At 39.9% G+C, this 16893-nt stretch overlaps 1 protein-coding gene across 3 annotated transcripts in view; it reads right to left on the bottom strand.

Moving 5' to 3' along the window:
- The window catches only part of LOC118374335 (scrapie-responsive protein 1-like), a 40185-nt gene that overhangs the window by 11540 nt on the left and 11752 nt on the right, over positions 1 to 16893 (bottom strand). For 2 of the 3 annotated variants that reach the window (XM_052486702.1, XM_052486701.1), the window contains exon 2: positions 4063 to 8096. In XM_052486702.1, the coding sequence (XP_052342662.1) occupies positions 6216 to 7649 (1434 nt within the window). In that variant the 5' untranslated portion in view covers positions 7650 to 8096 and the 3' untranslated portion in view covers positions 4063 to 6215. Of the gene's footprint in view, positions 1 to 62; positions 1647 to 4062; positions 8097 to 16893 lie in introns of those variants that run through there. The other variant, XM_035760714.2, reaches the window with a different exon arrangement.

Genomic DNA, 16893 nt, shown 5'->3' with positions numbered 1-16893 from the left:
CTCCCCATCATTATTATATTTCCAATTACATAACATTATCAGCTGATTAAATTAGCCCCTACCTTATTTAGTGCTCTCCTCAGGAACGGCAGTAGCTTCTGACCCGTTTTCATTGGGTACATTTAGTAAGTATAAAACAGAAAACAGAGGAGTCTTTATCCCTACTCTACCCCATGCTAAGAGTATGACCATCTCTCCCCTCTCTCCTCTCAGCCTGTAAACCAGAGAAATAACCAAGGGCATTGATTAAGTCTGCACTCTGCACAAGCACGACAATAATGCCATGTTTACATGCCAGGACGGTACAGGGCTAAGAGAGGAGGCCAGCATTGGGGAGTGATCCAGACCAAACCTCTCAGTCTCAGACAGATTTAGTTCATATATGCTGTGGAAAAGTACATGAACGGGGTCTGAATCATGGTTTTACAGTCTGGCGGACAAGCAGCGTTTGTTCACATCCAGAATAATGTATAAAACCAATTTAGGAGGCTTGAAGTAGTAGGCTATATTTTTAGTAAAGGTGTTTTCAATGTGTTTTTATTTTATTTTAATTGGTTGTATATCAGCCATTTTGCATTTCAATAGACAACCATCCAAGAGCGAATGAATGAATGCCTGATACTGAATGTTGCCTTTCACTGAAACTCTCTAAAGCATCTGAAATTGCTGTGAGTGTTGCAATCAGACGTGGTGGATTCTCGTACTGTTTAAATGGAGTGTCTGTCTGGGTGTAATGAAATGCAAGTGATGCATGCAGTAAATGAACCAGTTGGAAGGGAAATGCAAGTTTCTCTATAGCTGTAACCTTTGCCTTGACTTGGCTCCTTTCCTTGTTGACACGCAGAGGAGCTCCACTGACTGCTGATAGAGCTGTTGGCTGTGAAAGTATCCGTCACAGCCAAATTGAATCATCTACTTCGTGTGTTAAATCAATGGCTTCTTATTGGACGGCAGCACAGTTTTATCCATTGCAGTTTCCACTTTAAACAAATCAAGCGGTATTTACGTTGTGTTATACAGCTACCGAAAACTGAGAAATGGCCTTTCGGGCTCTGAAAGCATACATACTCAATAAATGATGGCATTTTGCGGTTGATGCTTATTCAAATCAAATCAAATTGATTTATATAGCCCTTCTTACATCAGCTGATATCTCAAAGTGCTGTACAGAAACCCAGCCTAAAACCCCAAACAGCAAGCAATGTAGGTGTAGAAGCACGGTGGCTAGGAAAAACAACCCTAGAAAGGCAAAAACCTAGGAAGAAACCTAGTCCTCTTCTGGCTGTGCCGGGTGGAGATTATAACAGAACATGGCCAAGATGTTCAAATGTTCATAGATGACCAGCATGGTCAAATAGTAATCACCACAGTAGTTGTCGATGGTGCAGCAAGTCAATACCTCAGGAGTAAATGTCAGTTGGCTTTTCATAGCCGATCATTAAGAGTATCTCTACCACTCCTGCTGTCTCTAGAGAGTTGAAAACAGCAGGTCTGGGACAGGTAGCACATCTGGTGAACAGGTCAGGGTTCCATAGCCGCAGGCAGAACAGTTGAAACTGGAGCAACAGCACGGCCAGGTGGACTGGGGACATCAAGGAGTCATCATGCCAGGTAGTCCTGAGGCATGGTCCTAGGGCTCAGGTCCTCTGAGAGAGAGCAAGGAAGAGAGAATTAGAGAGAGCATACTTAAATTCACACAGGACACCGGATAAGACAGGAGAAGTACTCCAGATATAACAGACTGACCCTAGCCCCCCCTACACATAAACTACTGCAGCATAAATACTGGAGGCTGAGACAGGAGGGGTCAGGAGACACTGTGTGCCCCATCCGATGAAACCCCCGGACAGGGCCAAACAGGCAGGATATAACCCCACCCACTTTGCCAAAGCACAGCCCCCACAGAGGGATAACTTCAACCACCAACTTACCATCCTGAGACAAGGCCGAGTATAGCCCACAAAGATCTCCGCCACGGCACAGCCCAAGGGGGGTGCCAACCCAAACAGGAAGATCACGTCAGTGACTCAACCCACTCAAGTGACGCACTCCTCCTAGGGACGGCATGGAAGACCACCAGTAAGCCAGTGACTCAGCCCCTGTAATAGGGTTAGAGGCAGAGAATCCCAGTGGAGAGAGGGGAACCGGCCAGGCAGAGACAGCAAGGGCGGTTCGTTGCTCCAGAGCCTTTCCGGTCACCTTCCCACTCCTGGGCCCGACTACACTCAAACATATGACCTACTGAAGAGACGAGTCTTCAGTAAAGACTTAAAGGTTGAGACCGAGTCTGCGTCTCTCACATGGGTAGGCAGACCATTCCATAAAAATTGAGCTCTATAGGAGAAAGCCCTGCCTCCAGCTGTTTGCTTAGAAATTCTAGGGACATTTAGGAGGCCTGCGTCTTATGACCGTAGCGTACGTGTAGGTATGTATGGCAGGACCAAATCGGAAAGATAGGTAGGAGCAAGCCCATGTAATGCTTTGTAGGTTAGCAGTAAAACCTTGAAATCAGCCCTTGCCTTAACAGGAAGCCAGTGTAGGGAGGCTAGCACTGTAGTAATATGATACATTTTTTGGGTTCTAGTCAGGATTCTAGCAGCCGTATTTAGCACTAACTGAAGTTTATTTAGTGCTTTATCCGGGTAGCCAGAAAGTAGAGCATTGCAGTAGTCTTGCCTAGAAGTAACAAAAGCATGGATTCATTTTTTGGATCATTTTTGGACAGAAAGTTTCTGATTTTTGCAATGTTACGTAGATGGAAAACAGCTGTCCTTGAAACAGTCTTGATATGTTCGTCAAAAGAGAGATCAGGGTCCAGAGTAACACCGAGGTCCTTCACAGTTTTATTTGAGACGACTGTACAACCATCAAGATTAATTGTCAGATTCAACAGAAGATCTCTTTGTTTCTTGGGACCTAGAACAAGCATCTCTGTTTTGTCCGAGTTTAAAAGTAGAAAGTTTGCAGCCATCCACTTCCTTATGTCTGAAACACAGGCTTCTAGCGAGGGCAATTTTGGGGCTTCACCGTGTTTCATTGAAATGTACAGCTGTGTGTCATCTGCATAGCAGTGAAAGTTAACATTATGTTTTCGAATGACATCCCCAAGAGGTAAAATATATAGTGAAAACAATAGTGGTCCTAAAATGGAACCTTGAGGAACAGCAAAATTTACAGTTGATTTGTCTGAGGACAAACCATTCACGGAGACAAACTGATATCTTTCCAACAGATAAGATCTAAACCAAGTCAGAACTTGTCCGTGTAGAACAATTTGGGTTTCCAATCTCTCCAAAAGAATGTGCTGATCGACGGTATCAAAAGCAGCACTAAGGTCAAGGAGCACGAGGACAGATGCAGAACCTCGGTCTGACGCCATTAAAAGGTCATTTACCACCTTCACAAGTGCAGTCTCAGTGCTATGATGGGGTCTAAAACCAGACTGAAGCATTTCGTATACATTGTTTGTCTTCAGGAAGGCAGTGAGTTGCTTCGCAAACAGCTTTTTCTGAAGTTTTTGAGAGGAATGGAAGATTCGATATAGGCCAATAGTTTTTTATATTTTCTGGGTCAAGGTTTGGCTTTTTCAAGAGAGGCTTTATTACTGCCACTTTTAGTGAGTTTGGTACACATCCGGTGGATAGAGAGCCGTTTATTATGTTCAACATAGGAGGGCGAAGCACAGGAAGCAGCTCTTTCAGTAGTTCAGTTGGAATAGGGTCCAGTATGTAGCTTGAAGGTTTAGAGCATGATTATTTTCATCATTGTGTCAAGAGATATAGTACTAAAACACTTAAGTGTCTCTCTTGATCCTAGGTCCTGGCAGAGTTGTGCAGACTCAGGACAACTGAGCTTTGGAGGAATACTTCTGGGATCTTTTATTTCAGCTCATGAAACATGGGACCAACACTTTACATGTTGCATTTTATATTTTCGCTCACTATACACCAAACATATCTACACACACTGGTTATAAAGCTCATATAAGTTTGGTGACTCTAACTACAAAGCAAGGTGATGCCATCACAAAAACACATTTGGTTAAAAAAAGTACTTTCTTACCTCTTGCTTCGAGGGTTGAGGACTAAACTGAGCATGTGCACAGTGAGTCACATTATTCTAGCTTGTTCCTGATTGGAGATATTGAGTGTTACAACTATCCTGTGTTACAACCATCCCTAGTCTCCCATACTTATTGAGCTACAATAGGCCAATCAAAATATAACATTTGTCTTAATAAACTTGTTTTAAAATTAACTCGTCTGATCCAATGAAACAAGGCCCATCTATAGAAGAGCACGAAACACCCACTACAGTGTCAATTACATCATTACGCGTCAACTGCAAAATGCCATCTTTTATTTAGTATGATATACTTTCAGAGCCCTGAAAGGCCATTTCTCAATTTTTGGAATCTGTACAACACAAAGTAAATACAGCTTGATTTGTTTAAAGTGGAAACTGTGGCATTGTGTTTGTGTGACACAACTGCACATTTTAAAGTGGCCTTTTATTGTCCCCAGCACAAGGTGCACCTGTGTAATGATCATGCTGTTTAATCAGCTTCTTGATATGCCACACCTGTTAGGTGGATGGATGATATTGGCAAAGGAGAAATGCTCACTAACTTTGATGTAAACCGATTTGTGCAGAATATTTGAGAGAAATAAGCTTATTGTGCATATGGAAAATGTCAGAGATGTTTTAATTTCAGCTCATAAAACATGGGACCAGGACTTTACATGTTGCATTTATATTTTTGTTCAGTGTAAATGGTATTGATTGAGGCTACCAGTACTCTTCAAGTGATTGTTAGTGATATAGCACCATCTTGTGGTACATTTTCACACTGGCGACTTCACAGAGTTTGTCTTATTGGTTAGGGAAAAGTTGAATGCCTTTATTATGTTGTTACCTTCTATAATTATTCATTATGCATGATCATGCATTATACATTTACGGGTAATCTGCAGTTGCTACAGATGTAGGATCTTAATTTGATCATTTTTTTGTGAGCATATTCATGCACAGCAGGATACTTTAAACTTCAGTTTTAAAACAGCTTCTAAAGTTAGTCATTTCCACTTAGAAATATCAGACTTGATTTGCCCTAAGAAAAATCTATCAACCCCAACAAAAATGTCTGTTAATTATAATCCACATTTCCTGTTGCTGCAGTATTATTCTCATGCTGTATCAAACTGGCTCAAATTGAGATCCTACATCCATTTGTGTATTTATAAATGAATGATACAGTGCCTTAAGAAAGTATTCCCACCCCTTGACTTTTTCAACATTTTGTTGTGTTACAGCCTGAATTTAAAATGGATTAAATGTAGATTTTTTTTGTCACTGATGTACGCACAATACACCATAATCGTAAAGTGGAATTATGTTTTTAGAAATGTTTACAAATTCATTAAAAATTAAAAGCTGAAATGTCTTGAGTCAATAAAGCATTCAACCCTTTTATTATGGCAAGCGTAAATTAGTTCAGGAGTTAAACCTGCTTAACAAGTCACACAATAAGTTGCATGGACTCACTCTGTGTGCAATAAAAGTGTTTAACATGACTTTTAAATGACTACCTCATCTCTGTACCCCCACACATACAATTATCTGTAAGGCCCCTTAGTCGAGCAGTGAATGTTAAGCACAGATTCAACCACAAAGACTAGGGAGGTTTTCCAATTGTTTGCGAAGAAGGGCACTTATTGGTAGATGGATTTTTACAAAAAATGATACTTTAGATGGTGTATCAATAGACCCAGTCACAACAAAGATTCAGGCATCAACTCAGTTGCCGGAGAGGAAAGAAAACGCTCAAGGATTTCACCATGAGGCCAATGGCGTCTTTAAAACAGTTAGAGTTTAATGGTTGTGATAGGAGAAATTGACCAACAACATTGTGGTTACTCCACAATACTAACCTAAATTGCTAAAGGACAGTGAAAGAAGGAAGCATGTACATTATAAAAATAGTCCAAATCATGCATCCTGTTGCAATAAGGCACTAAAGTAATATTGTGAAAAAAATGTGGCAAAGAAATGTTCCTTTATGTCCTGAATACAAAACATTACTGTATGTTTGGGGCAAATCCAACACAACACATCACTGAGTACCGCTCGGTGGTGGCTGCATCATGTTATTATTATTGCACACAGCTGTCAAAGGTGATGCTAACATGTATTGACTCAGGGGGTTGAATACTTAGCTAATCAAGATAAATTAATGTTTTATTTTCCATACATTTTTTGAATTTGAATCCCACTTTGTAACACAACAAAATGTGTAAAAAGTCAAGGAGTATGAAGACTTTCTGAAGACACAACAAAATGTTTAAAAAGTCAAGGAGTATGAAGACTTTCTGAAGGCACAACAAAATGTTTAAAAAGTCAAGGAATATGAAGACTTTCTGAAGGCACCACAACAAAATGTGTAAAAAGTCAAGGAGTATGAAGACTTTCTGAAGGCACAACAAAATGTGTAAAAAGTCAAGGAGTATGAAGACTTTCTGAAGGCACAACAAAATGTGTAAAAAGTCAAGGAGTATGAAGACTTTCTGAAGACACAACAAAATGTTTAAAAAGTCAAGGAGTATGAAGACTTTCTGAAGACACAACAAAATGTATAAAAAGTCAAGGAGTATGAAGACTTTCTGAAGGCACAACAAAATGTATAAAAAGTCAAGGAGTATGAAGACTTTCTGAAGGCACAACAAAATGTGTAAAAAGTCAAGGAGTATGAAGACTTTCTGAAGGCACAACAAAATGTTTAAAAAGTCAAGGAGTATGAAGACTTTCTGAAGACACAACAAAATGTGTAAAAAGTCAAGGAGTATGAAGACTTTCTGAAGGCACAACAAAATGTTTAAAAAGTCAAGGGGTATGAAGACTTTCTGAAGGCACAACAAAATGTTTAAAAAGTCAAGGATTATGAAGACTTTCTGAAGACACAACAAAATGTTTAAAAAGTCAAGGAGTATGAAGACTTTCTGAAGGCACAACAAAATGTTTAAAAAGTCAAGGAGTATGAATACTTTCTGAAGGCACAACAAAATGTTTAAAAAGTCAAGGAGTATGAAGACTTTCTGAAGACACAACAACATTTTTAAAAAGTCAAGGAGTATGAAGACTTTCTGAAGGCACAACAAAATGTTTAAAAAGTCAAGGGGTATGAAGACTTTCTGAAGGCACAACAAAATGTTTAAAAAGTCAAGGAGTATGAAGACTTTCTGAAGGCACAACAAAATGTTTAAAAAGTCAAGGAGTATGAATACTTTCTGAAGGCACAACAAAATGTTTAAAAAGTCAAGGAGTATGAAGACTTTCTGAAGACACAACAAAATTTTTAAAAAGTCAAGGAGTATGAAGACTTTCTGAAGGCACAACAAAATGTTTAAAAAGTCAAGGAGTATGAAGACTTTCTGAAGGCACAACAAAATGTATAAAAAGTCAAGGAGTATGAAGACTTTCTGAAGGTACAACAAAATGTGTAAAAAGTCAAGGAGTATGAAGACTTTCTGAAGGCACAACAAAATGTTTAAAAAGTCAAGGAGTATGAAGACTTTCTGAAGACACAACAAAATGTTTAAAAAGTCAAGGAGTATGAATACCTGTTGCCCATTGATTCTTGAAGAATATAACATAAGCTAAGCTAAGTTCAACTGTCGTACCCCATCAGAACCAAAATATAAGCTTGTTTTACTCCAATGTTTGTAAACATTGCAAATGTAAACAAACAAACAAACCAAAACCAATTGTATTGGTATACACATATTTAGCTACAAAACATACTTTGATATATTGGGTGGTCAGTCCTTGCATCCATTGCGTTATCTATGCATTTTAGAGTGGTTACATTTCTCCAGGCCCTTCCCTCCGTTTTTTTTTGTACCAATACAGAGGCGGGGTGTCCACTTTGTAATTGTTTCAACTGAAGACTGTCCCTTTAACTCAGAAATGAATTTCTCAAACAATATGTAGCCTACATATTCGAGTTGATTATTATGGACAGAATGGTGGTCTTGCCGCCATCTCCATGGTCCCATAGTCTTCAGTTGGACTGTTTCACTTCTGACTGGTTGATTGGTTGGCTGTAGTGTAGAGGGCGAGAGGAGAAAATAAGAAATGCAAGATCATTGTTTTGTCTATGGGAAATGTGAGTTATTGATAGGTTTTGAAAAAACATTCAGACCTAGGGAAAAGTGCTATACAATGTAATCCATCAAGAATGGCACGATATTAATTGTACGGCCAGTGCCAGAATCTCCAATAGATCCGTCTTTGTCAGAAGGCTTGTGTGTATTGAAGCTATTTCTTAACCACAAGAGGTCAGTATTTAGTTACATTTGCGTACACCTCATCCGGCATTAAAAAAATCTAAAAAACTCCACAGCACTTTGTGGAGAAGGAAATTACACCCCACGTCTGTGGTTAAATACATGTTATTCCAATAAGAATAATTTCCCCTATCCACAAGTGTTCCCTGTGGAGTCAGACAATATGGCTGCAACTTATATTACATTTCATATAGGCGTCAATGTAACTTTTACTGCAGGCTTGTCTGTTATCCAGGGTCACAGCCTGTATATGCACGTCTCCAAGATTTCACCCTCGGTTTCTAAATATGCTTTATGTTATTCAGGGGCTAAGCAGTCGCATATCACATTGACTTATATTACATGTTCCGTCAAGTGAGCCTGCCCTTGAAATGAGACCATTCACATTTCCTTCCACTTCCAATAAGCAGTGGAAATAGAGGTATTGAACAGTAACAGAGAAAGAAAGAGTCTTCCCAGAGGCTGTAGTGAATTTGATTTGTGTTCCACTGTAATCCCAAATTCGATGGACTTTGACAGTTGTATCGTTGTGGTTTTCTTGGAAAATGTCATCTCTTTCCCGACTTATGTTAAGTTTTGTTTCAACATTTTTATTGAGTTTTGAGCAGCCAACGCCAGGAAAACCGTGTAAATTATATAGAAAAAGCTCAACATAGTGTGGTTTATTTTTTCTATAGACCAGATTTTTGAATTATACTTCTACATTTCTGGGTAAAATCATTGTATAAATAAATACAGAATCAATACATTTTAATTTACACAAAACATAATTGACGGCCGATGCAATTGATTATGATTTCCTACATGTTGCATTGCATGTGTCAACTAGTTTATACATCAGCAATCTACGGCAATGTATTGTTCTGAATTACGACGGGGCATTCTGGTTTCCATAGTGACAGCAAACACAGGAGTGGGCTCATTGCTCTTAAATTTCACAGAGCAGTAATTTCATTTACAACTGTAGCCAAACACAGCTGTAGGATTTGGGTGTACTTGAAAGTCCTAGCAAATCATTGTTGACGCTATATGACACTCGGCTGGGTTTGGATCGTGTGTTGGTTGATTTATGTGGATATCAACACCCAAAGTACTACATTATGACTGAGCCATATTGCAATATGAGACCAATATATGAGCAGTCCGCTCTCTCTCATTGGTCAATTTACCACTCAGAAACACGTTGAAACGAACACAACAGACAGTAGGAGTACAGTTAGTTGAAATAGAGGAGCTGCTATTCGACATTGCGATCTAAAGTTGTCTTCCCGGGAGCACCTTTGCTATCAGCAGCACGTTGGAGTCAATGTCATTAAAACTATCCAGTGTTTATTACAGCTGCTATAATAGGACTGCTGAAGGGAGGGAGAGTCTCGCAAACTTATCGGCTCTCCAGGTAAGCTTAAGCAAACGCTCAAGGTATTGAATGATTTTTCATATATGTGAACCCAGGTATGGTCGCGTCCCATTTGAGCAGAGCTGACATGGAGCCCCTAGCTCCAGCGATAGTGTAATCTAGTGGTGTAACCCAAGAACCGGTTGCTGGTGGTCTGGCAAGAGGCTTCATGGCTGCAACAGTCAGAAGAGAGGAGATTACCTTTACAAGCAGGGCTTAGCTGTGTACTTCCTCTCATTATGAGGCTGTGAGTGTATTGGGATGTGAGAGCAAAGGCTACTGTGGCTCAGTTGGTAGAGCATGGCGCTTGTAACGCCAGGGTAGTGGGTTCGATTCCCGGGACCACCCATACGTAGAATGTATGCACACATGACTGTAAGTCGCTTTGGATAAAAGCGTCAGCTAAATGGCATATATACTGTAGCTGAGAGAGAGAGAGAGAGAGAGAGAGAGAGAGAGAGAGAGAACCTAGAAGGCAGATGTCAGGAGAGAGGGGGTTCTAGAAGAGCAGACACATGCAATCAAAAATGAAGTAGAGCAGGGTTACCCTCAATAGAAGAATTGTTTTATCTTTTCAAACAAGTCTCCCCAACATTAGTGTTTTCACATGCAGACTCCCTTCTAACTCTTCCTTTTAAATGTACTCAGAACTGAGAGAGAGAGAGAGAGAGAGAGAGAGAGAGAGAGAGAGAGAGAGCTGGCCAGTAACCAGGCCAGTGCTGCTGATAAATTGTCAGGAATCTTAAAACCCTGGTTATCAGCTGTCTGGGAGAGGATGGGGGTGGGATAGGGTTAGATGTGTCTGTGTGGGGGTTGAGCACTGGCTGGTCTATGGGGTGGAGTAGTAGTAGACCTGGTGTGAGTGTGAGTGGGGGGGGTCTAGTCTGTATGTCTATGCACCAAAACAAGGCGCCTTTATTTTGGCTACCATGGTTATGCCCCCATAGGATGACAATCCACAAGAAACGAATGGTCACTGAATGGTTTGGTGAGCATAAAAACGATGTAAACCATATCCCATGGTCATCTCTGTACCCAGATCTCAACACAATTGAACATTTATGGGAGATTATGCAGTAGTTCCCGAGAAAGTGTTTCCCACCACCATCAACAAAACACACACATATGGAATTGACCCGAATGATTTCACGTCCCTCCAATAAAGTCCCAGAAACGTGTAGAATCGATAACAAGGTGCATTGAAGCTGTTCTGGCTATTATGATACTTTATGTTGGTGTTTCCATTATTTTGGTAGTTATTTTAGCAATGTCCTGCATGGAGTAGTAACCTGATGAACCGTTCTGTACTTTCAGAGGGGTTGGGTTAAACGCGGCAGACACATTTCAGTTGAATGCATTCATTTGTACAACTGACTAAGTGCCCCGTTCCTTTACTTTCTGTGCAATGTTAGCCTATCTGTGACTTGTGCATAGTGCATAGTGCATAATGCATCAACTACACATAAGTGTAAAATTGCAACTAATTGTGGAGAGCTTCACGACTTCATGAACTCTGGAGACGAAATAGCCTAAGAACTTGTTACACAAGGGGATACTAATTGTGTATTTTTGGTATGACATTTGGTCATCGAATTGGTCATCGAATTATGAAATACGACGTGGCAGGCAGACACAATCAAATCTGTTATGTTCATGTCTGACAATCTGAGGCGATAGCGACCACCGGTCAACTTCTTGGTGTTCTTTCCCCCCTCTCCCTCTCCGGGCAGCGTAAAAATGCCCCTTACTTTTACCCAAAGGGCGCCAAAAGTGTGTGGTCAGGGTTTATGTTAGCTGCAAACATGATCAAAACCATTCTGCAGCAAGTAATGAAAGCAGCGGGGTGTTGTGGAAGTGTAAGGGCACCTGGAATTTGGGCCACCCGGGAGAGACTTCAGGTTCTCAGCCCTACGGACAAGTCGACCAATAAACAAGGGGCCACTTCGTTGCAGATCAATCTGCCACCCGCTCATTAAATCAATACGCTACGAAGTCTATGTGCGCTTAAAAGGAAACATTTAGGAAAGAAGTGGTGAGTTGCATGTAGGAGTTAGCTATCGAAATTATACATGTTGCGAATTGCTGTTGTCCGTCATATTATAGTAGACTATAGCCCATATCTTAAACTCAATTATATATATATTTTTTTTTTATGAAATCGTCTTTTCAAACGAAGATGTTTGATTTAAAAGTTGTAACTTTGTCTCCAAAAATGATTAGTCTACATGCCTGTCCCCAAATAAAAACATTAAACCATAACCATTGTCAACCTAATTCATAATAGACCTATGGAGGATATTTTATGGAGGATATTAGATGTAATTAGAAATAATATATAGGCATAACCATACGGCTTATTTCCTATTTTAAAAAGTGCGCTAACGATACCCACAATGATTCCAAAATGGAATGTTTTTTAAGACCATACTTTCCATATAGTTGATTAGCCTATAGATTTAGTCCTACATGAACTATAGCCTCATCGAAATGAGAGAATTCAGGCTAATAAATTATGCCTTGAAACACACTCAAGTTTGATTATTTCGAACAAAGATCTGCTAAATTTAAGTGAGGGTGCACCAAACATGTAGCTAAGCTCGTTTATTCATTCAATTATGTATTTATTCATCTATTATTCATGTGGAGAAAAACATTTGCATTTTCTATTTGTTAAAATTGTAGGCCCACTGTGGCAATCTGGGCATGTAATACAAATTCCTGTATTAATAATGTCAACGCATAATACAGTATCTCCTTTCAAATTTATAAATATTGTATTAAATTGTATAATTACACGGCATTATCCATATTATTAGCAGTTCAACTTTTACTTTATTCAATTTAGAAATAAACACTTTTTTTGTGTCAAGCAGCACAATAGGGTACTATAGCATAGGCCTAATTTCAAGGAAGCCAATTGCCAGGAAACCTATGGATGAACAATCACGGCATGCACAGACCATGACATCTTAACTTGTTTCAAATGAGAGGAAATGTGGAAATTAAATTAATCAGTAGCACTTATAAATCAAATGACAACATGGACAGAAAGACTACTTAGAAAGGACCAGGGCCACGTCATTGGACAGCTCGATCGCTCAAGATTGACTTCGAAATTGGACATCTGTCCATGTCTTGAGAATGTTGGGAAACACCTTCAAACCCAGCCACTAGGGGCAACTGTGAGTGCTATTACCATCAAGTAGTAGAGGTAATCCCATGACTCCGGATCCGAAGGTAGCGTGTTCAATCCCAGTGGAAGACACATACTTTTGTTTTAACCCTATCCCAAACCTTAACACTTAACTTCAAAATTTGATGTTCGGAGCCACTTCAATATTTGACGTTTGGATAAATGTGGATTAACGTCAGAATCTGAAGTCAAATTTGGTTCAACTGTGAGATCTTGTTGCAGCCCATCATTTTGGAACAATTCCTCAAGTTCTCCATCTCTTCAAACTTTGAGATCATTAATTAACTAGACAGGTTCAAATGGACACCTACTCTGCTGGGTTTCCGCACATGTTTGAACAGCAATGTGGCCAAGCAAAGCTGAAGTGCAGTACTACACCAGATGATTATCTCATGTATCATAAGGGAAAGTAAGTGTAGTCTGGTGTTGAGGCAGCTGGCTCATAGAACATACTCACACAAAAAATGCCTCTGTCCCATTGGCCAGCTTGGCAGCAGTCTCTGTGTCATTGGCCAGCCCGAGAGACCCAAGTGGATTTTCCAGCTCTGTGGTTTGATGAAAGGGAAACCTGACACTCACGAGACCAGTGATTGGCCGAGCCATAGAGAACTTTCACAGCCCTCTTTTGATCTGAGTAAAAAAGAGAACAATATCTAATGCGAGGCATTATACAGGCTTAACCTGTGTGGTTTGGACTTCAGTACTGCACTAGCGTCACAAATGCCTGGTAGCTGGGGGATTACGGTCGGGGTTATAGGTTATACAGGGCCTTCAGAAAGTATTCACAGCACTTGACGTTTTCCACTTTTTTGTTATTGTGTTAGAGCCTGAATTTAAAATCGCTTAGATTTAGATTTTTTTTGTCAGTGACCTACAAACGATATCCCATAATGTCAAAGTGTAATGATGTTTTGTCAAATGTAACATCTGAAATGTATTTGGCAAGCCTAAATAAGTTCAGGAATAAACATTTGCTTAACAAGTCACATAATAAGGCACATGGAATCACACTGTGTGCAAAAATCATCTCTGTACCCCACACATACAGATATAGTGCCTTGAGAAAGTATTCATACCCCTTGATTTATTCATCATTTTGTTGTCTTACAGCCTGAATTGAAAATGTTTTTTTTTTTTAATTCTCTCACCCCACAATGACAAAGTGAAAACATGTTTTTAGAAATATTTTGCAAATTTATTGAAAATGGAACACAGAAATATCTCATGTAGGAATTTACACTTCTGCGTCAATACATGTTAGAATCACCTTTGGCAGTGATTACAGCTGAGTCTTTCTGGGTAAGCCTCTAAGAGCTTTGCACATCTGGATTGTACAATATTTGCACATTATTATTCTTTAATTCTTCAAGCTCGGTCAAGTTGGTTGTTGATCATTTCAAGACAGCTATTTTCAAGTCTTACCATAGATTTTCAAGCCGATTTAAGTAACTAGGCCAATCAGGAACATTCAATCTCATCTTGGTATGCAACTCCAGTGTATATTTGGCCTTATGTTTTAGGTTATTGTCCTGCTGAAAGGTGAATTTGTCTCCCGGTGTTTGCTTGAAAGCAGACTGAACCAGGTTTTCCTCTTGGATTTTGCCTGTGCTTAGCTCCAGTCCGTTTCTTTTTTATCCTGTAAAACTTCCCAGTCCTTAATGATTACAAGCATACCCATGACACGATGAAGCCACCACACTATGCTTGACAATATGGAGAGTGGTACTCAGTAAAGTGTTGTATTGGATTTGCCTCAGATATAACACTTTTTATTCGGGACAATAAGTGAATTGCTTTGCATGTTTTGGAATATTTTTTGTTCTATACAGGCTTCCTTCTTTTCACTCTGTCAATTAGGTTAGTATTATGGAGGACCTATAACGTTGTAAATGAATCTGTGTTTGAAATTCACTGCTCGACTGCTCGAGGGACCTTACAAGAAATTGTATGTGTGGGGTACAGAGATGAGGTAGTCATTCAAAAATCATGTTAAACATTGTTATTGTACACCGAGTGAGTCCATGCAACTTAGTATGTGACTTTTTTAGTCCAATAAACATATTTAGGCTTGCCATAACAAAGGGGTTGAATAGTTATTGACTCAAGACATTTCGTATTTGAATTTTTAGTGAATTAGTCAAAATTATTTAAACATAATTCCAAATTGACGTTATGGGGTATTGTGTGTAGGCCAGTGACACAAATTTGATACCTTTTAAATTCAAGCTGAAAAAGTCAAGGGGTGTGAATACTTTCTGAAGGCACTGTAATTGTAAGGTCCCTCAGTCAAGCAGTGAATTTCAAACACAAATTCAACCACAAAGACCAGGGAGGTTTTCTAATGCTTTGCAAAGAAGGGCACTTATTGGTAGATGGGTAGAAAAAAGCAGACATTAAATATCCCTCTGAGCATGGTTCCTAACTCAGTTGCCGGAGAGGAATGAAACCGTTCAGGGATTTCACCACAATGCCAACGGTAACTTTAAAACTGTTACAGAGTTTAATGGCTGTGATAGGAGAAAACTGAGGATGGATCAACAACATTGTAGTTACTCCACAGTACTAAGCTAAATTACAGAGTGAAAAGAAGGAATAAAAAGTGTTTGTTTGGGGCAAATCCAACACAACACATTATTGAGTACCACTCCCCATATTTTCAAGTATAGTGGTGGCTGCATCATGCTATGAGTATGCTTGTAATCGTTCAGGACTGGGGAGTTTTTCAGGATAAAAAATAAACAGAATGGAGCTAAGCGCAGGTAAAATCCTAGAGGAAAACCTGGATCATTCTGCTTTCCACCAGACACTGGGAGATGAATGCACATTTCAGCAGGACAATAACCTAAAACACAAGGCCAAATCTACACTGGAGTTGCTTACCAAGAAGACTGTGAATGTTCCTGAGTGGCCGAGTTACAGTATTGACTTAAACTTAAGACTTAAAAATGGTTGTCTAGCAATGATCAACAACCAATTTGACAGAGCTTGAAGAATTTTGAAAATAATAGTGGGCAAATATTGTACAATCCAGGTGTGTAAAGCTCTTAGAGACTCACAGCTGTAATCGCTGCCAAAGGTGATTCTAACATGTATTGACTCAGAGGTGTGAATACTTATGTAAATGAGATATTTCTGCATTTCATTTTCAATAAATTTGCCAAAAAAATATGTAAACATGTTTTGACTTTGTCATTATGGGGTATTGTGTGTAGATGGGTGAGACAAAACATACATGTAATCAATTTTGAATTCAGGATGTAACACAACAAAATGTGGAATAAGTCAAGGGGTATGAATACTTTCTGATGGCACTGTATATGTGGATATCAGAGTTCAAGGTTCAGGAGCGGTGGATGGATGAATCAGTGGGAAAAAGGGCCATTATCTTCCTGTCTGATGTATGACAGGTCCCCCCTATGTGCTTGTGATGGCTGATGGGAGTGCTCTGGGACTTTGGGAGAGTCAAAATAACACGGTGACATCGTCATCAGCCCAATTAAAACAAGGAAACATTCATTGGGCCGCATGCTCATTAATCAACCCGGGCCGGAGCCTGTTGACACATAGTGGGTGTCGGATGTGTGCGTTTGTATACCCTCACCTCGAAAGCAGTTGTTTGGTGTCTCACTGAATCTGGACTGACGTGTACAGAAAATACAGGGTACTCATAGATCCAACTTAGTGCCCGTTCAATATGGCAGATTGCATATGGGTCCACCGGCTCTGCACCAGTTAGGGGGAATGCGGTGAACCCTTTCGGAAAGCTTAGTAACACATGTGGGGACAGGGAGGGAGGGTGAGAGGGTGAGAGAGAGAGTGAGAGATGGCGTGAGAGGGGGTAGAATGTGGATGGTTGTCATCGCTGTGGTTTAACGCAGGCTAGACACAGACTTCTCCAGAAACTCTCCATTACTGCCCATGATGGATGACAGGGGAACATGGCCCCGGATGCACCGTCCTCT

The sequence above is a fragment of the Oncorhynchus keta genome, chromosome 29, assembly GCF_023373465.1.
Source record: "Oncorhynchus keta strain PuntledgeMale-10-30-2019 chromosome 29, Oket_V2, whole genome shotgun sequence".
Classification (NCBI taxonomy): Eukaryota; Metazoa; Chordata; class Actinopteri; order Salmoniformes; family Salmonidae; genus Oncorhynchus; species Oncorhynchus keta.
This window is presented reverse-complemented; position numbering and strand designations above follow the sequence as displayed.